Source organism: Euprymna scolopes, chromosome 6 (assembly GCF_053919585.1).
Source record: "Euprymna scolopes isolate OS-2025 chromosome 6, ASM5391958v1, whole genome shotgun sequence".
NCBI classification, from domain to species: Eukaryota; Metazoa; Mollusca; class Cephalopoda; order Sepiida; family Sepiolidae; genus Euprymna; species Euprymna scolopes.
In genome coordinates, this window is record NC_136487.1 from 108,828,433 (window position 1) to 108,851,827 (window position 23,395).

The 23,395-nt window shown below is 32.3% G+C and overlaps 1 protein-coding gene across 1 annotated transcript; it reads right to left on the reverse strand.

Moving 5' to 3' along the window:
* Positions 1–1,054: 1,054 nt before the first annotated feature.
* LOC145277851 (M-phase phosphoprotein 6-like) lies at positions 1,055–23,370 on the reverse strand. Its single transcript, XM_080129796.1, has 5 exons — positions 23,213–23,370; positions 10,247–10,359; positions 6,671–6,761; positions 3,679–3,761; positions 1,055–1,392 (listed from the first exon to the last, which is right to left on the reverse strand). The coding sequence occupies exons 1-5, from the start codon at positions 23,267–23,269 to the stop codon at positions 1,248–1,250; spliced, it is 489 nt and encodes a 162-aa protein (XP_079985922.1). The 5' UTR covers positions 23,270–23,370; the 3' UTR covers positions 1,055–1,247.
* Positions 23,371–23,395: the final 25 nt, after the last annotated feature.

Sequence of the window (23,395 nt, forward strand, 5' to 3'; positions counted from 1 at the left end):
GCCCACGATAATACAGGTTCCGCTGCTGTTAGTCTCATACAAATCAGTGAGCGTTTTCAGTGTCATGTCTGCTTGAGGGTGTGCAAGTCGCTGGCAAGGCTAAAAAGTCATATTCGGGCACATGGACTTTTAGTGACTGAGGGAGTGGCTCTCATCTGACAAGACGTTGCAATCATCATACATCATTACAATGTTTTTTTTTAGATAACTTTAAAAGAATAAAAATTACTGAAAAAGTGATACCGCAATGGAGGTGTGAATAAAAAAAACATCCTTTTTAGATGCTGTTTATTAGTTCTTAAGCTAACAATGTCTCAAAAGGATGTAAAATTAAACATTATTAAAATTAATTCATTCGTTAAAATTATCTAGCATACAAAAGCAAATCTACTAAATTCATTGTTTAAGGTTGATAAAACAAATAGAATTTTGAGCTTTATGTAATAGGTAAGATTCAAACTGTTGTACGATAATTTTCTGAACCTAAGGATTGTTTATAGATCCCTTCCCCCAAAAAACATTGACACGAAAATGCTCCCCATTGCAGCAATGATCAATTTTCAATTTAAACACCAATTTACTAAGAGAGATAAGTTTCTTTTAACCACTGCATAAGAATTTATTTATATTATTGAGCAAATATTTAAGTAAATAATGATAATAAAAACAAGATCCATCTGATTGTCTCAGTGTCTCTAAAATAAGCAAAAAAAAATTTAATTAAAAAATACTGTTATTTTATGAGAAATAATCTATATTTTTTATTCTTAAATTATTACTGCTCAAAAAGTTTTCATTGTTTTTATTATAATTTAAAATTGTTCAATTGAGTTAATGCGTAAGATTTAGGAAACCTAATGGAGACAGATATTGCATCTTGTAGTATTTTCTTTTGCACAATTAAATCTTTTGATATAATTCATTAATTACCTGCTGAATAAAATTGGATTCTTTAGAATTTGTCAATTCATCTTTGACGAATAAAAAAAAACAAAAAAAAAAAAACATAAAAACAAAGTAAAAAAATAAATAAATAAAACACCTTAGAAAAATGATTAGTAAAATAATGTTAATTGGAATTCAATGATTACTATATTTTTATGGCTTTCATAGAGAACAAGAAATATATTAAACATAAAACGTTACAGAATGTTGAATGGTCCAATATATACATATGTACATTTTAAAATAATCTTAAAATGATTGGTCATGTAAAAGTAGAAAAAAGTTTTTTGTTAAGTTCATTCTCAGTCATCTGCAGGTTTAAGGAATTTGGCTTGGAATCCATTCTTACTTTTTTTGTGTGATGTATGTTCAGGTATTGAATCCATTAAAGTGTCCATACGATCACGTTTCTTCTTTAGTTTATGTGAACCAACAATGTTTTTAAACCTGGAAAAGAAAGAAACAAAAATACTTAAACAAAAAACATACTTAAACAATAAATAAATACAAAATAGGAAAAAAATCTCAGATCTAAATTTTAGTTATTATAAAAATATAGGTAATGGTGTAGATTGGCCTTCCTTTGTTTACAAAGCCATTTGACGGAAGTGACGTATTTTTATCTACGGATGGCCCAAACCGTATAGAATGAACCTTTTTTTTTTCATAAATTTTATTCAAACAGTCTTTATTTGAACTTAATGGACTGTTTTTTGTTTTGTTTTGTATTTATTAACTGTTTTATTCTTTTTATCAAATAAAAATAGAACTTTTATAATGACATATATATTATGGACTGTTTTTCAAACATCGAAATTTTAAAATTAAAGTTAGCTTTATTTAAAAAAAAAAAAAAAAAAAAAAAAAAAAAAAAGACAAGGTGTTTTTTTTTTCGACCCTTCAGACGAATATTGAAAAATTGTCTAAAAACATTAATTCTTCCACCCTCAACTAGACACTTTTCTACAGGGAGGGAGGGGGACGCTTTTTTTTTTTTTTTTTTCCAATATTTTTAAAAGTCATCCCTTTTCTCGATTGAATAGCTTTAATTTAAACCTTCGCCACTTCCAGTTTGGCGATGGATGCAACGACAAAGACGTCACGTTTTTTTCCTCCCTTGCGATACGGGTTTGAGTTTGTCCTGTATACTACCATTTTTTTGCTCAACACACACCTCCAAACACCTGGGCAAACCCAGGCTAGTTCTATCATATATCCATCAATGCCCCCCTCCATCCTCTCTTCATCAACTCTCAACAACTGCTTTCAATAATTCAACGATTGAACAGTATCTCTTCACAATTTTGTGTCTGAAGATCTTCACTAATGATTGTTTAACATTTGAAAATGTTACAATTGCGATAGATTTTCTGTTCAACTTTATGCAAACAGAAAGATTATTTTTTCTAGAATACATCGTAAAGATTTTATGTCATACTTTGATAATCTTGTGATTAATTTCAGTTGAAAGGAACAATTTTTACGTCAATTCATTTCTTATAATACTGCATATATATTTGGCTCCCAGGAGTACAAAGTTAGACACAAGGCCAGCTTTTAAGGTGGGGTAAATTAAAATAAGTCTAGTCAAGAAAGATTTTTTCTTCTTGCAGAGAGCAGAAATGCATATAACATTATTACATATATATAAAAAAATGTAGCTAATAAAAGCCAAGGGAGGGAATCATTTTAGTAAATTGTCTCTGAAGATCTTTTATCAACTATACTTCAAAGACAGGACTTTAAGATTTAATCAAACTGAACATAACAGCAAAATCCTTACAATGTTCATAAAAACTTCAAAGAATAAACAGATTCCTTTTGTTTACAAAAGTAGTTTGTTGAGAGTAAACATAAATCACTTTTAAAAAATTTCAATGTAAAAATAACCAAGCAAAAATTACAATCTTAAAGGAAGAAAATCTGAGTAGTGATCTAGAGTAGGTACTGTTCATCTATATAATATTCCATTAAGAATTTGAATTACTGCATTTATGCATGCATGATGGAGCATGTGCTGCTGAATTTGTCAATCATTCAGTGAGACGTGCATTATTTATGCATATATATATATATATAAATAAAAATGAAAAAAATTAACAGATGACGGATAAAAAATTTACATCATCAAATATATATATATATATATATAAAAAGGAAACACAACAGTAGCTATTCTTAAATACATGGAGTTTTAAAAATTTACACTTTTCTCATCAGAGGCAGTATATATATATATATATACACACACACACACACACTAACATTGACACATGAAGCAATCAATTAATGCACTTTTTTGAAAGACAGGGAAGTTATTTTTCTGAAAAGATGTTTCAAACATTGTGTGTAATGTTTAAAGTTTTAACAATGTTTTAATGGAAAAAATTTTCAGACAATTTTAAAATTTGTATTCAGGTTTTGTCGACATTTAGAAAATGCGCTGATCAAGTTGCACCAGATATGGTGTCATGCAAAACTTATTCCTTTCAGTGACTGGCAGAAACGGGATGCTAAACAAATCGTTAAATGGACCCAAAGTGTTGATATCTATAGTGATTAATGAGGAGATTGATTTTCCTCACACTAAAAGCTGACCAGGTGGCAAGTCAAGTAAGTAGAGTATGAAAGTCAATATAAAGAAGTCAATTTCTCAAAGGCACTTATTATCTCATTAGTGATCTTGCTTGAATATATCAAATGTGAAACAGTTTATTCAACAAAACTTCTTACCGATATGCCATTTCTTCATCACCAACTGTAACTTCATTCTCACGTCTTTCTGATTTATCAAGTTCATCAATTTTCATCAATTTCTACAATCAATACAAAAACATTAAGAAAAGATGAATGTAAAAATCCTTTGCATTTTTTTATTTAATGATAAAAACAAAAATGTAGATGATGCAGATATTAAGATTCAATATAGATTAACTACATTGCGTGCCAAATTATTAACGAGATAACATTTTTTTACCAGTTTCAGAAACTTACCAGTAGTTTCGTATCAAAAGCTTTGGAAACGTTGGCAATGCTGAGCGGCGTGTACTGTGAAATTTTCGTACTGTTCCGCGCAGTGTAAACAACTTGCCATTGTAATTGCTGAGTCCACGGTATTTGAGGTGTGTCAGATTATTAACAAGGCAGTTTGTTTTGTCAATAAAATGAGTCATAAATGGGGATTGAGTAGTTCTGAAAAGAGTACTATTACAGAACAGCTAGCAAAAGTTAGAACTACCCTCGAAATATCGAAAATGATAGGAAGGTACAATCAAACCATGAAGAACTTTGTCAAGAACCCTATATAGGTACGAAAGAGAGCTCATAAAGGTAAATCTGGAGTTGTTTCACACTGTTCTCTACTCCAAATTAAATGTGAAGTTGTTAAGAACCCTGGGCAGACAAGTCCAAAAGTCTTTGACGAAGCTGGATTAAAGAACGTCTCAAAAAGTACTTGATGTTGCCTTCTGAAATAAGTGGAAAGTCTGTTAAGCTGTGACAAAGCCTCTATTAAAGCAACATCACATACAAAACCGATAGAAATGGGTAACGGACTATTGTCCGTTGCCCATTTCTATCAGATTTTTCCAAAGTTTTGTTCACGAATAAAGTGCGTGTCATTCTTAATGGCCCAGATGGCTGGAGCAAGGGATGGGTCCTAGATGGACGACATCGTCATCAGCATTTAAGGCGCCAACAAAGTGGTGGTGGGATAATGATTTGGTCTGGGATTATTGGTGAGTCCCAGAAGGCGTAAAAATGATGTCAAATGCTTACATAGCTTTTCTGAAGAAGCACTTTGAACCATGGCTGAAGAAGCAAAGATTGACGTTCAGAAGAACCATTATTTTTATGTGGGATAATGCTCCCTCGCATGCAACAAACAAAAGCAAAGAGTATTTGCAACAACTGGGGTTCTCTGGGCTACGGAAGATGGAGTGGCCTGCGGGTTCACCAGATTTGAACCCAATTAAGATCCTTCGGAGCATCATGAAGCGACGTCTCTATGCAAGTGGACGCCAATTTTAAGAGCAAAGATGAGTTGTGGGATGCTCTCCAAGAGGTAGCGCGAGGAATAACTGTTGACGAAATCACAAATTTGACTAATTCTGTGGACCAACGTCTTTTACAAGTCATTCCTAAAAAAGTATCGCATATGCCCTACTAATTATGTCAACGTAGAAATTGCTATGTAGTTATTTTTCTAAGGATTTTTCCTAGTTTATGTAATGTTTAAATATTATTTCAATAAACAAATTATGAGTATATTGTGTTTTCTCAACCTCATTAATAACTTGACACACTGAAATCAACAGATATTCCATTTTTTCCCCGTAGTTTCACTAATACTGCTTTAAATACTTTTATTTTCGGACTGGAGTAGCTGAATAGTATCGTAAGCACTTTCTCAAAGTTTCATGGATTTTTATTCACTTGTTCTTTAAATATTTAAAAAAAATGTAAACTCGTTAATAATTTGATACACAGTGTAGTTTATTGGAATTATTAATGTTTAACAGTAAATATTGAAACAAGCATACATTATAAAATTTTAGGTAAAAAAAAAAAAAGGTTAAAATTAAAAGGCATAAAAATAAACATTTCAAAATAACCATAAATGCTGACAAATCAAAAAGATTTTTTCACATTACCACAAATTTTACGAATTACTTTTACAGAAAGCCATATTCTATATCATCCTTGCTAGAAACAAAAGAATGATGCAAGTTTTCAAAATGAATTAAGACCAACAAGAAAAGTTAAAAACTCCAAGACAAAACCAGATATAAAGTAAAACAGGTTTCATGCTCATTTCAAGATTAGTTTGTTTTTTTTTTATGTTGCTTCAAATGAGGTTTGCTTATCTACATACATATAAATTAATATGCACTGTAGAATCAAATTAAACAATGGTGATTTTAATCTCATAGATAAATGTCAATTTTGAAGAAAAAAAAAAAAAATCCAGATTTTTAAGGAAGGTAGAGAATTTAATTTTAGGTTCAAACATGCTTTAATCAATGTCTTTTTGTATACATATTGATTTTATTTCCAAATTGTACTTTCTTTAGCAATTTTCTTAAAAGAACACTGACATTATTTTAGTTTTTGTTGCATACAAATTTATTATTAGCCATTATAAATAAATTCTATTTTATTACTGAATACAAAAAAAAAAAATTGATGAGCTTGTATTTCATTATCCCATCTCCTCTTTAATTATAATAAATTGTTTTACAATGAAGAAGTTCTATATCGAAATCATAAAGAAACAAAAAACAAAAACATTTGAAGGATAATTAAAAAACAGAATCATTAAATTTCATGTGTAAAGCAAAAGTGTAATTTTTGCCAAGGAACACAATGAATACAGAGATTTGTAAGTTTACCTATGGGATTTCTAGTGAACCACCATATAAAGTAAATTGACCTACCTTTTTCAATTTACAAATTCTTTTATATTTGTTTGTGAAGTAATCGTATATACTGTAGCTCTTAAAACAAATACAGATCCTAAAAAAATTCATTTTCTCAGAATTCCTTCCCTTTATGTAGACATCTATAAAAATGTTTTCCAAGGTTACTCATTGTTTCATTAGCAACAGATACTTTTTCAATTGATTGAAATATGAATATTGCATTCAAACCAGTTAAGGTGGAATTGAAAAAAAAAAAAAAATCCAAAGAAATTAATTTTGTAAAATATAATTTGGAAAAAACTTGCCTCAATTTCTGGGTTGCAACCAAGGAAAGACATCCGACCAAAATTGAGCCCTTCACAAAAGACATAGCTTGGATTCTCTTCAAAAGGATACCTGCAATAAACAGTTTATTATAAATTCAAACAAAATAGTACATTTTAAATCTAAATAGAATATGAATGAATGAATTAAATAATAAAATTTGCATTCATAAAACTTTTCTAAAAATTAGAAACATCACAATAAATTTCTATAAAAGTAATATTTTAAACAGCAAAATGTGTTTCTTTTTTCCATAAAGTATAAATACATTTTTTCTGAGCACCAAATACAGCAGAGTATTTAATATAACCATTTAGCTCTGAGATCACTTGTATATTTTTGTTGGAATGCTATCTTCACCGATTGATTTGGGTTTTTTTTTTTCACCTTTTTTATTATATCTTTAATTTCATCTTTGATGAGTGGATGGCAGTTGGCAATGTTGCTGTGGGAAAGGTGCTGGGATAGTGGTACATGGTTTAGCAGTTTTTCAAAGTTTTTTTTTTTTTACATAGGGGTCACCACTTATCAAGGCCCAGAGGCCACTCGAGGATAAGGGTTATTGAGTGTACAGTAGTTAATGGGATAATTTTGTAGTAATCGTAAATTGGATTATTTAAGGGGACGGTTCATCAAGAATTTGTTTTCGTTGGACTTGAAGACAACCAAATTGTAGTCAGCTGGAAAACAGACAAATGGAAGAGAGTTCCACAAGCGTGCAGTTCTAAGAATGAAGCTTTGTTCATGGAATCTACGTTTCGGTTTAGGCACAGATAAAGAGTGGGGAAAATTATTGACAGTGGTTTCAGCTAGATGGGTGTTTTTTGTGAAAGTTTGGAAAGGGGGAACCATAGATTGGAGCTAAGACAAGCACTTACCATGAAAATAACAATAAAGCAGAGACAGGCTTGCAAGTCTCTTCTATAGGAAAGAGGTTGCAGGGAAGAGAAAAGGGTATCCCCCACTAAGCTACGAAATCTATTTTGAATTTTGCGAAGGCAGGATAAGCTGCTTCTACATTCCAGCACGTAATATAGCAAGTTCATTTTTGGGACAAAATATCAGCTTGCAAATTTTTCAAACTCCCGCTGATGGGAGGGTTGACATGGATGTAGACTGTATCATATGGAATGTTATGAAATTATACGGATTATTGCAGGAACAGTTCTCCTGTTTTCGTAGGCCACTATTGTTAACCCAAAGTCAGGTTATATATTCGTTTATGCTGCAGCTTATCCACAGACAGAGAGATGAGCAACCAGAAGTTATCGATGCAGACATTCCTTGGATTTTCACATGCTTGTCACTTACTGTAAAGTTTCCAGTAATGCAAAAGTGCAAACAAACAAATGTCAATTCAAAAAGGAAGGCTACATGGATTTTTATCATCAACCATAGTTATAAACAGTAGACGTTGTCTTTGTTGTTCCACAGACAAAAATCTACAAGGTAACAGGTATTTTCATGAGGTTTAATCTGCCAGTGGAGATGGTTTATTAAGGTATAGTGCTTGAAGCCACAGATGAAAAAGTTAGAATATGCATAAGAACTAAACATAATCACCTATCCTGATACTCTCTGAATATAGCTGGTGGCTTTGCTGCCACTACACATACTCCTATATTCTAATAGGAGTAGAGCAGTTATAATAATATGTGTCTTAGATCAACAGTGCCAAGGTTTTAACTATAATATAATACTTAGCTTTTTTTGTTTTTGTTTTTTTTAAAGGAGAGTAAAAAAGGCATTGTGGATGCATTTTTGGCAGCCCAGAAACTCTCGCTTCTCCTATTTTATCCCTCAATCCTCATCTCAAATGAATGAGCGATGTTTCTGACAAACACTGTATACTCGGTCGATAGTTTTGTGCAAGCAGTAGCTAGAGATAACTAAATGATCTTTCCATTCTATTCTTGTTGCCGTGCTGGAGATAAATGTTTTCCTGGGTTGCTGTTATTCGTTTGATGATCAGGGACCCAAACATCAGAGTAACTCCCAAAGAGGCTGTCCTATCAGCAAGTGCAAAATACTGTTATTTTATTTATTGTTATTCAGTGAATGCAGTCTGGTAGGGCTTCCCAATGCATATTAGTGGGAACTGCTATGACTTTCTTTTTCAATGGTTTACAAAAGTTTCTTTCTTCACCCATTCTTTCATCCCCATTCTCTCTACCGCTTGCTTCCCTTCTGCTCTGCTTTTAATAACTTTGCTAACTTCTTCCACAAACTCCCCAACCAAACTATGAAAAATTCCAGCAAACAAATCAGGAGAAAACGCTGAGTCACAACTTCCAACATAGACAACCACTACAAGGTCTACTTCTCTAACATTAGATGTCTATGTTCCAACCTTCCAGAGGTGAAAATATAATTATTGGAGACCAAATTTAATGTTAATCATGTGTGAAACTGGCATTAATTTAACTGCTTCCTTAGCCAATTTCTCCATCAAAGGCTATTCTAACTTCACATCCAACTGACACCAAACTGAAACGGAATATTTTTATTTTAGAAATAAAGTTTCTTGTTTCTTGACAGTCTTCATAATAATTATAATGTTGTGTTCCAACATTTATACATATTTTATTTTTGTGCAAGTTTTTTTCTTTTTTTTTCAGCACAGCTTTTTTTCTTATTCTCGTATGTCAACCATTGATTCCCTGTCACCATCTTATCAGTCATAACAATTAATTATATCTCTCCTTGCTTCTTTGATAGATTTTTATGCCAACTTTCCAAATAATTTTCTTTTGGTTAAAACTTCCTCCTTGAAATTTTTGACTAAACTAGTTATCATAACTTTTTTTCAGTCCTAAGATTCATTTGTCTCTTTATTGCTTAGTTACTTTTTTATTTGAGAGAACATTAGTTAATCTTACCCTCTGTTTAGTCTATGGCCTCTTTTTATCACCTAATGGCTCAGCCCCTGTTTGGTGAGATTATTCAAGACAATCTGTCTATTTTTGTCTCTTAAGTGTTCAGTGATTTCTGACAAGATTATTCGAGAAAATTATGGTTGATAACAAGTCAGAGGTATTATCTGTGACCCCGACTTTATCGGATATCAACATTATACAATAATTATTGCATTTTCCCCTTTTCGTGTCACAATACAGTTTGATCTTATTATTAAACATTGGCAGATCTGCTATATGCTGAGATTTTCCCATGCATTCATACGTGCTTTGTTACATATCATTTGTTGCGGACTTTATCTTTTACTTATTTTCTCTAACAAATTACTTTTTGTTAGTAAAGAATGAAACATTTAGGTGTAAACAACATTATACAAGTTTTGTATGAAGTAAAGATTTATTAATTGAAAAAGACTGACAGAATAATTATACAAAATTTAACTATAAAGAATTACCCGTTTTAAGTTTATGAACAAGTTTATCTTACAATTTATTATCCAATAATATTCTGAGTCATGTAAAGCTTGTTTTTTCTTCCCAAATCTATATTTTAAGAAATTTAAAAGTAAATATGTTAATATTTCTCTTACATTGAAAAAAAAAAAAAAAACAGAAGAAAGAATCTATTCTCAATCTACTCACTCTGCTGGTTTCTCCACGGATCGTGCAATCACCCAATGTTCATCATCAATCGCTCTTTGGTTTTCATCTGCATTCTGTTCTTTCTCCAAACGAATCACAGTTCTTTGCATAAACTGAAGAAAAACAGGACATATGTTATCAATTTTATAATTGAACATTTCAGATTTGTTGGTTACTGGCTCCAAATGAAGTAACCTAGAGAAGGACAGTATGTCAAGGTGACTATAAATTGTGCTAGTACAACAATTAATAAACACTTAAAGCATTGGACAGAATTTCACTAGATTTATTATGAAAAGCCCTTATTAGAGTTGTATTAAAGGAGAGAAACCAAATATAAATCCTGTCACATTAAAATATCCATAATTTTATAAATTGAGATTTTGCTTGTCGATCAGTCACGATTGTTTTAAACAGAATAAATACATTGCAGAATTTGTATCATTTCGAAATATCGTATATTAAAATATATGATAGGGGTGAAAATAAACATAAAATATATTTGAAAATAGTATCTATTTTGTGCTTACATATCTCAGTTAAGAGACGCGGGTGCCAGCTTCTGGTGTGTTTGAAAGTTAATCTCTTCCTTTATTCACAATTACCAAAAGAATTTTGTTAAGCAGACACCAGGGTATGAGAATACTTGTAGTTGGCAGCAAATGTGTTAATAGGTGTCACGTGATGATTCGATGATGATGAGTTAATTTATTTTAGAGGACGGCTCACCAAGAACCTGTTTACGTTGGATTTGAAAACGACTATGTCATAGTCAGCTGTCAAACATGGTGACAAGTGAAAACAATAGGGAATACATTGGATAATAATAAGTAGAAAAACTACTTGCCAGCGACAATTTTAAATGTGATATTCATTCAAACAGAACTGTCAATGTAGTCATCATATCATATCTTGTCGCTCCATCTCTTCAACCAGCGGCGTGCGGTTTCATTACCAACACTGAGGTCTTCGTCCGTGCAGTTGGGCCCCAGTGGGCAAGATGTTAAAATGTGCTCGATGGTCTGAACTTGGGCACCACAAGGGCATTCAGCAGTTGTAGAGTAACCCCACATGAGGAGGTTGTCGCCAGTTTTTGCAACTTTTGCCCTTGCCCTATTCAGAGTGACCCACTCCGAACGGGACAGGTGTGTGCCAGGTGGTAAGGTTTCATTGGGCTCTGGCAGTGCTATAGTTGTAGACTGAGGGTCTACCTCTCTCCACATCTGCAGCCAGTAAGAGGATGTAGGAGTGTCCGGTAGTTCCTCCACTGTGGCGAAGCTTCGCCAGGACACAAATCGTCTAGCCACCTCCGAGTGGCCATAGAGAGGGTGTCTGGGGTCTTCGAGTTGTTTAGTACGCTCAACTTTCGCAATTATATCCCGGCGGACTTTAGGTGGTGGTATGCCACTTAATCGGTATAGGGCTGGTAGAGGTGTGCTTTTTAAGTTTCCGGTTATGATCCGGCAAGCTTTGTGGAGATCTGCGTCAATGTGGTGAGCATGGGCTGAGCGAGACCATACTGCAGCGCCATATTCAGCCGTGGAGTAACATAGGGCTAATGATGTTGTCCTTAGCGTGTGTGGGTCTGCTCACCAACTCGAGTTAGCCAGTATGTTGACTAAGTTAATTTGAGGCGCGATCTTCTTTCGGAGCTTGTCTATGTGTGTCTTGAAGGGGAGAGTTCGGTCCAGTGTGATGCCAAGGTAGACTGGATATGGTTCATTTACTAGCTCCTTACCTTCCCATTGGATCTTCAGCTTCCTGTTGGCTATGTGGTTGTTAAGGTGGAAACTACAAACTTTTGTTTTTCCAGGATTGGGATTGAGGAACCATTTCTTATAGTAGAAGGCTAGGGTTTTTAAGGCATTGGAGATTCTTTTCTCAATTGCTTCAAAGCTCTTGTCTTGTGTCGCAAGACACATGTCATCCGCATATATGAATCTACGGATGTCTGTAAATTCTGGTAGGTCATTTGTATAGATGTACTGAAATATATGGATACCCATTTGTTACAAGTACCTTTATTATTATTGGTCCCCCGATTTATCAGAGAGGGACCTATGTTTTCAGTGACGTCCGCGAGTCCGTCATTCCGGATGATTGCCAGATAACCATCCATTAGTTTTTCCTGAAATTTTGCCACAAATTGTATTTCATTAAATAGATGTGCAGAGTAAAAAAATTTTCTTTGCAAAAATTCCCGTTGTGTCCCCAGAGGTTCAAAAGAGGTCAAAAATGCCCAAAAATGACATGTCTTGCCGCATAACTTTTGATCCAGATTTTTTTAAAAACTTGGCCAAAATGTGGAGGCCATTGTTCTTAATATAAATCCAGTATGGGTGACCCTGGCAAAATTCTGTTTCGCGTCTCTAGAGACTTTTCGTGCTAAAAACACCCCTTTCTGTGGCTCTTTTTTTATATTTCTCAACAAAAACTTGATATGTCTGACTATATAGTAGTTTTTCATGGTGGTCGACTCAAATATACATGTGTTAAGGCCTCAAACTGCCCCGTTATCCAATTACACAGGGATTCAGCGTCCCTAGGGGCTCAAAAAGAGCTAAAAGAAATGCCCAAAAATGGCTAAAAATGACACTTTTTGCCCCATAGTGTTTGATCCATCCGTTAGATTTTCCTGAAACTTGACCAAAATGTGGAGGCTATTGTTTTTAATATAAATTCAGTATGGGTGACCCTGGCAAAATTCTGGTTCGCATTCCTCTGGGACTTTTAGGGCTAAAAAAACATGCCTTTTTTGGAGCTCTTTTTTCATATTACTTAAAAACTCGGAGTCACCCAGGATTGAATGAGATACATGCAAATGTATGCAAGCAGAATACATGAGCGCCTGGAATCCAATGAGATAGATGCAAATATATATTAGCAGGATACCTGGCGTTACCTTCGATTAATTAGATTGATTGAAATATATACTAACAGAATACTTTGCGTCGCCCAGGATTTAATGAGATTGATGGAGATATATACTAGCAGAACATCCGGCGTTGCCCGGGATTGAATGAAATAGGTGAGAATATATATTAGCAAAATACCTGGCGTCGCTTGGGATTGGATGAGATAGGTGGAAATATATATTAGCAGAATACCTTGCATCGCTCGTCTTGAATGAATACAGAATAGACGAATACGTGGCGTCACCCGGGATTGTATTAGATAGCTGCACATATACACTAGCAGAATACTCGGTGTTACTCAAACTTGAATGAGATACGTGAGATAATTTATTTGCAATATTACCGGCGTCGCCCGGGATTGAAGGAGATTGATAGAAATATATATTAGCAAAATTCCTGGCATTGCCTGGGATTAAATGAGATAGAGGGCAAATATAACAAAACAATTTTCTATCTCAAAATTACTTTATTTGTGAAATCGATTCCGGATATGGCTTAAACAGTTTACGATCTCAAAATTAGATTAATACATATATATTGTTAGTTGTCTATGAAAGTTTACTAGGCCAGTTTCTGTAGAGGGTGATCTATATTTGTAAAATTTTTTTATGTAATCATCCAGGAATGATGTGATGGTTGTAGTGGTGGGTAGAAAGCATGATTATGTTAATTTTAAATGTACTCTTGAGTTTTCTTTTGGGGGTTGGGTTGGAGAAAGTAATGTTCGTTTTGGGGTAAAAAAAAGTATGTGAAATTGTTTCATATATGTATTTAAATTACCCATCTTGTAGGTAAAATTATTTTAAGTATGTGTTGTATATTACTCGTCCTTGCAAAGGTAAAATTATTTCATATACATGATGTAAATTACTTACCCTAGATAAGATACAATTATTTCATACGTGTAATACCTGTCCTAGGAAGGTAATAGATATGGGCAAAAATGGACAGACAAAAACAGGGGACCTAGTTTTGAAAGACGATTCATCCTAATTTTTTTAAAGGTTTCCGACTACTTTTTAATTGTATTTGAAAAATTAGAGACTAAAGTTCATTTCCAAAAGGAAAAAAATATTTGTACACGTGAAAAAAAAAAAAAGTTATGAAAAATGTTTTCACGGCGAGCTACTCAATTCAGCTAAATTTTGAAGTTAAATAAATTAATCCTTTAAAAGATAAATATTAGTTTCCTGGGTCTATTTCAAAGATAATTGGTAAAGTCCTAAGATATTGAATTAAATAATTAAAAAAAACACCTTGTTTGTACAAAACATACATTAATTAGCCTCAAAACCGAGTGATTTTGTAGCAGTGTCAGAAAACGCCATTAAAAATGCGTGATAAAAAATTGAATAATTCGACCTCCTATCTTTCCAAGCTTATAACTACTTGAAAAATGTAATTCAAACCCTAATATTTTTTTTCAATTAAAGGAGCAAAGACCAAATTTTTAAAAAATAACAGGTTTAATAGCAAATTATGCAATATTCGCTTTTTTTAAAAAATCGGTTTTCTTTAAAAAAGATTTAAATAAAATCAACGAATTTTAACTTACAATAAAATATATGTATATATAAATTCCAAAAAATCATTTACGTATAAAAAATACTAATCAATGGGTACTTCCATTCTTCATTGTTAAGAATTTATCCATATTTATATTTTATATTCCATGTACTTTTTAAATAAAATACTTTTTTAAACAAGTATTAAAAAATACTACGACAGGAGATGTTTCACAACTGGAATAAAGGGAGACAAACGCTGCCTTTTCTTTCAGTTAAGGACTTCGGTGGCCTTAAGCACCAGAATTAATCTCCCTTTCTATTGCTGGCTGTAAACAAAAGTTAGTAAATATGGGTCACCGTAGTTGAAAATAGTCCCATTTCACTTATCAGTTTTTGCCGATAAAAAAACAAAACAAAAAAAAAAACAAAAAAAAAAACAAAAAAAAAAAACAGTACTGATTTGATTTTTTTTTTAATCTCTTAACGAAATACATGAGTTTTTGATTTAATATATTTTATTTCTTCTTTATGGAGTGAATTTTTTTTAAATATATATAAAAAATAAAATTCAATGAAATAGAAAAAATTGTCGTAATTCTACGAAATTTTCTGAACAATATAACAACATTATAATGTTTCACTTAAAAAAAAAAAAAAAATTCAACAGTTAAAAAAAGAAAAGGTTATAAACTTTGGACTTTACAGGTAAATTTGAAAATAACTGATTTTTTTTTTAAATTAGCTTATTTTATTTATTGATCTTTTTATCTTCAATTTGTGATATATAAATTTGAGGTAAGAAAATTAATTACTTTCATTTTAATAAACATTTCAAAATAAATGGGGGGGAATTAAAAAAAATAACACTTGTCTAGAATATTATATTTGGTTTATTGGAAAGAGCATAAAATTTCACATTGAACCTGAAAATATCTTAAAAATTGAACCAATAGAAAAATTTTGATAGATTTTTAAAGTTTAAAAATTGAAAAAAAATTTAACTTGTAAAATTGATTTCATTATGTAAAATAAAAAAAATGGCTGCATGAATGCGCGCAGGCACTTTGTAAACACTGTTTTATAAAAATTAAAAATAATATATCTATTATTTTTTAAACAACTTTAATAGTTTATTTTGGAAGTATATTCCATAAAGAAATTAAACAACCCACTTTAAAAAGAGAAATTATGAGTTTTTATATTTTATTCACAGTTTTGTGTTAGGGGGTGTCAAAAATTCCCCCAAAATTATGACACACCAAGTGATTTTGCTGTTCGCAAAATGCAACAAACTAAAATTTTGTATACACAGAATATACGAAGGCCCAAAATTTCAGGCAGTCAAAAGACTGAACATGACGTCATGTAATTAAAAGGGAGAAAGGGAGTGTGATATTTTTCTTTTTTCCCCACATGTGCATCCATACATTCCTATTCTGAACGTTTGTATAAATTTTTCCATTTTTTAATTTAATTATTTTTCTATGTTCCTGTTTTTAAATTAATTTTTTGTAATTATTGTTCAATATCATATAAAAAATGTTACGCCGAAAGTTTCACATTCTTGCGAGCAAGGAAATTATTAAAATCTTGCATATAAAAATTATGCAAAACCTGTAATTTAAAAAAAAAAGTAGAAATTTTTTGGCAATTATATTTTTTTTGTGTGAAAATATTAAATAAACAATGCTTAATTCAATGGTAATATCAGTAGTTCGACAAATTCATTTTTCTTTGAGTTATATCGAATTCATTAAAAAATTATTTTTTTTTTATTGCTACAAATTACAATGCTTTATTTGTATTAAAAAAAGCAAAAATAAATTCTGGCATTTTTTTTTTTTTACTATTGAAAACCATAATTTTAGTAAAGGTACTTTTTGTTTAAACAAAATAATACATTTTCACTAAGATTTACATAAAAATAATGAATACTGAAAATTTCATTAGAATTGGTTGATTTCCTGATTTTCGGTGATTTTTTAAGTAAAGGGAGGGGTCAAAATGTTAAAATTTTACATTAAAGCCTGTCTCACGTTCGTATGTAACAAAATATTTTTTTTGTAGATTTCGGTGTGCTAAAAACGAATCTGCAAACCGTTTCCATCACAAAAAAATAGTTTTCATGATATGAAGAAATTACTTTTTCGAAAAGTGGGTGATCACTTTTCCATGTAAATTTAACTTAAAATGAGCACCTATTTCTGCCCACCTGAGAGAAGGGGATTTTTTGAGTGTTTATTGGCTAAAAGGTTTTTTCGATTTCTTTTTCTGTTTTCATCTTTCAATAAAGACATGAGGAAATTAAAAAATAAAGAAAAATCGGTATTATTTTACTTTAAGGCTCGTCTCACATTCGTATAGAAAAAAATAGTTTTTGTAGCTTTCGGTGTGCTTTAAAAAGAATATGGTAACCATTCCGTCGCAAATTTACCATTTGTATGGTATTAACCTCTTAACTCTGCGACTATTTTCCATTTCACAGCCCAGCCTTTGTTTACGCTATGCGTGAGCATAAAAACGCTGTTAAATGTCACTCGCGTACCAAACTGCCTTGTCACAGTGTAGTACTGGCAAGATTTAAAATTAGACAAAAATCAAGTAGTTTTCCTAATATGAAGCCCACGGCTAGCCATTTTTGTATGCGCACGCGTCGACCACGTGCGCGCTTGTGCGTATAAAATGGCCACCTGTGATTACATGGTTCAATATTTGGAAAACTAGTTTTTCGCCTAATTTTAATTTTTTGCTAATATTACACTGTGACAAGGTAGTTTGGTATGCGAGAGCACATTTAACAGCCTTCGTTTATGCTCGTGCGTAGCATTAGGAGTATCAGAATTTTTGACACCCCCTAACATAAAACTGCAAATAAAATACAAAAAACTCGTAATTTCTCTTTTTAAAGTGGGTTGTTTATTTTCTTTATGGAATATATTTCCAAAATAAACTATTGAAGTTGTTTAAAAAATAATAGAAATATTATTTTTTAAAAAACAGTGTTTACAAAGTGTCGGCGCACCTTTATGCAGCCATTTTTTTTATGTATGAAATCAATTGAATTTTACAAGTTAAATTTTTTTCAATTTTTAAACTTTAAAAATCTATCAAAATTTTTCTATTGGTTCCATTTTTACGGTATTTTTAAGGTCAATGTGAAATTTTATGCTCTTTCCAATAAACCAAATATAATATTTTAGACAAACGTTTCTTTTTAAATTCACCCCACCATTTTGAAATGTCTTAAAATTTAAATAATTAATTTACGTACCAAAGTTTTATATATCACAAATTGAAGATAAAAGATCAATAAATAAAATATTCTAATTTCCAAAAAAAAAAAAAAAAAAAAAGTGTTTTTTGGAAATTTACCTGTAAAGTCCAAAGTGTAAAACCTTTTTTTTTTTTTTTAAACCACATTGATTTTTTTTTTTATTAAGTGAAAGCGCATGTTATGCTTATATTGTCAAGTAAATATTGGACACTGACAAAATTTTTTTTATTTCATTCAATGTTTTCTTTTTTTAGATATTTAAAAAAAAAAAAAAAAAATTCACTTGATAAAGTAGAAATAAAATATATTAATCAAAAAACTCCTGTATTTCATTAAGAGAGAAAAAAAAAAAAAAAAAAAAAATCGGTAGAGTGGGTTTTTTGTTTAACGGCAAAAACTTATAAGTGAATGTGTTCATTTTCAACTAAGGAGGCCCAAAAATACTAATTTTGGTTTACAGCACACAATAGAAAGAGACATTAATTGTGCCGCTTTGAAGTCACTGGAAGATAAACGCGAAAAAAAAATCAGAAATTTGTCTCCCTTTATTTGAACAGTGAAAAACATCCTTGGAATCCTTGTTTAAAAAAGTATTTTATTTAAAAAGGACATGCAATATAAGTATAAATATGGATAAATTCTTAACAATGAAGAATGGAAGTACCCATTGAACAGTAGTTTTTATAGGTAAGTGATTTTTTGGAATTTATATATATTTTTTTATAATCGAAGTAAATAAAATTTCGTTGATTTTTAAAAAATTTTTTTTAAAGAAAACCAGATTTAAAAAAAAAAGCAAATATTGCATAATTTGCTATTAAACCTGTTATTTTTTTAAATTTTGGTCTTTGCTCCTTTAATTAAAAAAAATAGGGTTTGAATTACATTTTTCAAGTAGTTATAAGCTTCGAAAGACAGTAAGTCTAAATATTTCAGTGTTTACCACAAATTTTTAATGGCGATTTCTGACACTGCTAGCATAATGTAAACGAAGGCTAGGCTGTGAAATGAAAAAATAGTCCCAGAGTTCAGGGGTTAATACCATGCAAAAGAAATCAAACAAACAAATTTTAGCCAATAAACACACAAAAAATGCCCCCTCTCTCAGGTGGCCAGAAAGTGGGTGCTCATTTTAAGTTAAATTTACATCAGAAAGTGATTACCCACTTCTTGAAAAAGTAATTTCTTCATATCATGAAAACTATTTTTTGTGACGGAAACGGTTTGCAGATTCGTTTTTAGCACACCAAAATCTACAAAAAATATTTTTTATATACGAACGTGAGACGGGCCTTAAAGTAAAATAATGCCAAAAAAAAAAAAAAAAAAAAAAAAAAAAAAAAAAAAAAATGGGTGCTAGTGCACTTACTTATCCGCGCTATTTTTTAAATCGTATTTCCAGGTTTAATTAAAGTTTTATATGTTTTTTTTATTCAATTGTAAGGTTAAAGGTAATCCAGGTTATATCCATTGAAAGCGGTCGGTGGTTCTATGAGAAAATAAAGCTGTGTACGCATTATAAATGTTTCTTTTCTGTGTCTTATGTTATACATTAGGGGTCATTTCGAGTTAAAAGTTTGTTTACTGCACCCATCTGAATTAGAGAAAATCACGATTTAAATGTGTATGTCTCGTCTAAATAACTAATGATGAATATCTAATATGGCCGACCAAACCGGTGATCAAAAAGTCAAATCGAGCGTACCGGTAAACGAAATAGGACCAAATTGACAACTGACCCTTTTTTTTTTTTGCTTGAACTTTGCGCTTTTCGGATTATTTGATTGTAGCGGACTGGTGTAGAAGGAAATGCATGTTCCTCTCGCGTTCGGGTGTCACCAATTTGTGGTGGTGGTGCAAAATAGGGAAAATGAATTGAATTGAGAAAGAGACGAACTACGTGTTAAATTGAATTAAACAAACAGGAATTTATTTTGTGAAGAAACAAGTGAAAGAAAAGGGTACTACACGTGTTTAGTTTGGCGTGCGTCTCTCGCTGTTTACTGGTGAGAAGGAAAGTCTATTGTTGTAGAGAGAGAAAGAGAGAAAGTCAATCCAGTTTGGTGTGCGTCTCTCGCTGTTAGCAGGTGAGGAGGAAAGTCTATTGTAGTATAGAGAGAAAATGAGAAAAAGTCAATCCAGGCCATCGAGATAGAAAACGTATAAAGTGTACATACTGTCTGTTAGCTCGTACCCCATACATAGTAGCAGGGGACATGACGCGCGCGAGCCTCCCAAAAGGGAGGCGGCTGGTTCGCCGAACCTCTCAGCTAGAGAGCTGGTCCAAAAAGGGAAGGTGCTGATTATTGCTCTTGCTTTTATATTTGTTTCCGCTGGTCTTTTGCGCATGTGTGGATTTCCTTTGAAAGGGAAGTGAGGTTGTCCATGTGTGCGTACATGTGCGTACGTTAGCGTGTGTGTATACACGTGAATGTGAGTATGTACGCAAACATATGTACGTGTGTGGAAGTGCACGCATATGTTTGTGTGCGCGTATGTATATGACAAGTAATATAGCTTGAAATGTGAACGCGTGTTTTTGTGTGAGACTAGGAAAGGCTCCCACATGGTTATGTTTTATTTTCTTGGTGGATATTTTTTTTGAGGGGGGGGGATGAGATTTTTTTTTTTTTTTTTGCCAGAGATTATAGTTATAGGTAATTATTAAGAACAAAATTGGTGCAAGTCCAGATTAGTAGCACTTGTAAGCAAAAATGAGTACCTTTTATTTTCTTGAATAAAAAAAAAACTTACTCGACGAGAACACGACTGTTTTTTCTTTAATAATTATTTTTTATTCAAACGTAACAAATAAAAATTTCGGTACTTGTACATTTAACAAACCAGACGTAACTCAGCATTTGCTCGGCTTTATCCAACGCATGACGTCAACAGCTCGGGTTTTGCTGCTGTCTGACGAAACAGGGTCATCAGCCAATGAAAACGCTGCGCGCTTAGTTTCAACTCGACACGTGCCGAGCAGCAGACGAGAATTCCGATACGGGCGTTTGAGATGGCGGTGACTAGGAATCTCCAGCGCGAATGTGGGCTGCGGTCACACCACACAATTGTGGACTGGAAGAATTTCCTGCGAGATATAATATGCCGGGATTACTTTCTCAGGAATCCCTGGTAGATAGGAGGCCCAGCAGGCCATACGGTCGAAATCGACAAGTCTGTCTTCTTCAACCACTGGAAACCCAACGTCGGCAGACGTCTAACACCGGTTTGGATCCTCGGTGGATACGCCGACCCCGCCGAAAAGGAGTTTTTTGTTTTTTTTTGGTTAACGTAGCAAATAGGAATGCCGAAACCCTCCTTCCACTAATAAGAAAATACATTCTGCCGGGGACCACGTACGGTCGTATCAGACTGTTGGAGCAAAGTGGGAGGAGTTATGTCTGGTTCGTTAAATGCACAAGTACCAAAATTTCAATTTGGCTTGAACTTTGCGGTTTTCGGATTATTTTTATTATTGTTTTTTTAGCCGGATTTAACTAACGGACAAAACAAAACAAAAACAATTTTGGTGCTTATGCATTTATGTTACCGTTATTTTTTATGGTTTAGGTGCCTTCCCCAATGTTTGAAGTGTTTCTAATGTTTTTACCTATAACTATAATCTCTGACAACCCCCCCCCACCCCCGCCATAAAGAAAAAATAAAAATAAAAGGCCAGTTGTCAATTTGGTCTCATTTCATTTTCCGATACGCTCGATCTGACTTTTTGATCACCCGTTTGATCGGCCATATAAGATATTTATCGTTAGTTATTTAGACGAGACATACACATTTAAATCGTGATTTTCTCTAATTCAGATGGGTGCAGTAAATAAACTTTGGGTTTGTATTACTGTACACATAGATTCGAAAAAGTTGTCAAAACAAACAAATATATAACAAATAAATATTATCAAAGGCAAGATAAGTTACTTTTCTACCTAACTGGATATATTTTTTTGTTTTTATTCAATGTAACATGTTTATTCAGCTCGAAAAGCATACAGTGTTTACCGATATATTGGAAAATTCAAAATGGCGCCCGAGTCTCTCTTTAACACGGTAAGTTCAGGAAAAGATGTTATAAATAATAAACTAGACAAAATACTGTTAGAAATTCGCTCAATATATGTTACCGTGACATAAGTTGACATATATTCGGTGTTTTTTAATAGTATTTTGTCTAGTTTATTATTTATAACACTTTTCCCAAACTTACCATGTTAAAGAGAGTGTCGGGCGCCATTTGGAATTTTCCAGCACATCGGTAAACACTGCAGGTTTTTCGAGCTGAATAAACATGTTACATTGAATAAAAACACAAAAAAATGTATCCAGTTTGGAAGAAAAGTAACTGATCTTGCTTTTGATAATATTTATTGTTATATATTTGTTTTTTGACAACTTTTTCGAATCTATGTGCACAGTAATACAAACCCTAAACTTTTAACTTGAAATGACACCTAATGTAATGTACTAACATGACACAGAAAAGAAACATTTATAATACGTATTATTACACAGCTTTATTTTCTTATATAACCACCGTACGCACTCAATGGATTTTACCGGTTAAAGTACAGAATAGGTACAAAACACCCTCCCCTCCCTGCGTTAAGAATGGCCTTTTTAAATAATAACCTTATTATTTCAGCACGGATCACTCTGCACGAGTACCCCAAAATGTTTATACATTTTGAGCATCGGCATTCATTTCGCCCGTACCTAGTAGGTAAAATATTCTTTTGCTCGAAATAGCAAATACATTAAAAATTCCTCTCTCCTAAGAATAACAAATATATTCAAAATCAAATTCAGTTTTCTCATTGTTTATACGGTTCCGAGCAACGCCGGATAGCTCCGCTAATAAATAAACAAACAAATTTTGAAATTAGGAAAATGATGTGCAGGCAGCGCGTTCTGTGCAACTTTTTAATCGACTGAGAAAAACAAGAACTTTAAGCTCGGAAAGGAAAACTTAAACTGAGTTCAAAGTTCGAAATCCTGAATTGAAAATCTGTTGCAAGTCTTAAACCATAATCTCTTTGAAATTTTATTATACTAAATGAATCAATTAATTGAATTCAAATTTGCTGATTGTATTTGCACGTGGTTATGTTTCGTTTAGCAATCAATCTGATGCTGTGCACAAGAAGTGGTAACGTGAACATTTGGTGGTAAAGATAACAAAATATTTCCTATCATAAAGTAACCCAGACAATAACACAACCATAAAGGAAATGCAGATTACTTAAATAAATTCACATACCTTTAAACCGAGAACATTTTTCGACAATTGTGGTTTCTTAGTTGATGTGAGCGACATTTTGAAAATTTGAAGAGCCGCTTATGAAAACGAGCAAACATTCAATAAATGTACTCTTTTTCATTTCATATTTTAATTCTGAAATAAATTTTATTCTTATCAGGAAAAACAAAATGTGTCATTCAT

Coding starts and splice junctions, on each gene's coding strand:
- LOC145277851 (XM_080129796.1), bottom strand. CDS start 23,269: ATGTCGCTCACATCAACTAAGAAACCACAATTGTCGAAAAATGTTCTC. Junction 6,762..10,246: donor TCCGTGGAGAAACCAGCAGA/GTGAGTAGATTG, acceptor TGTTTATTGCAG/GTATCCTTTTGAAGAGAATC. Junction 3,762..6,670: donor GTTGCAACCCAGAAATTGAG/GCAAGTTTTTTC, acceptor TATTGATTGTAG/AAATTGATGAAAATTGATGA.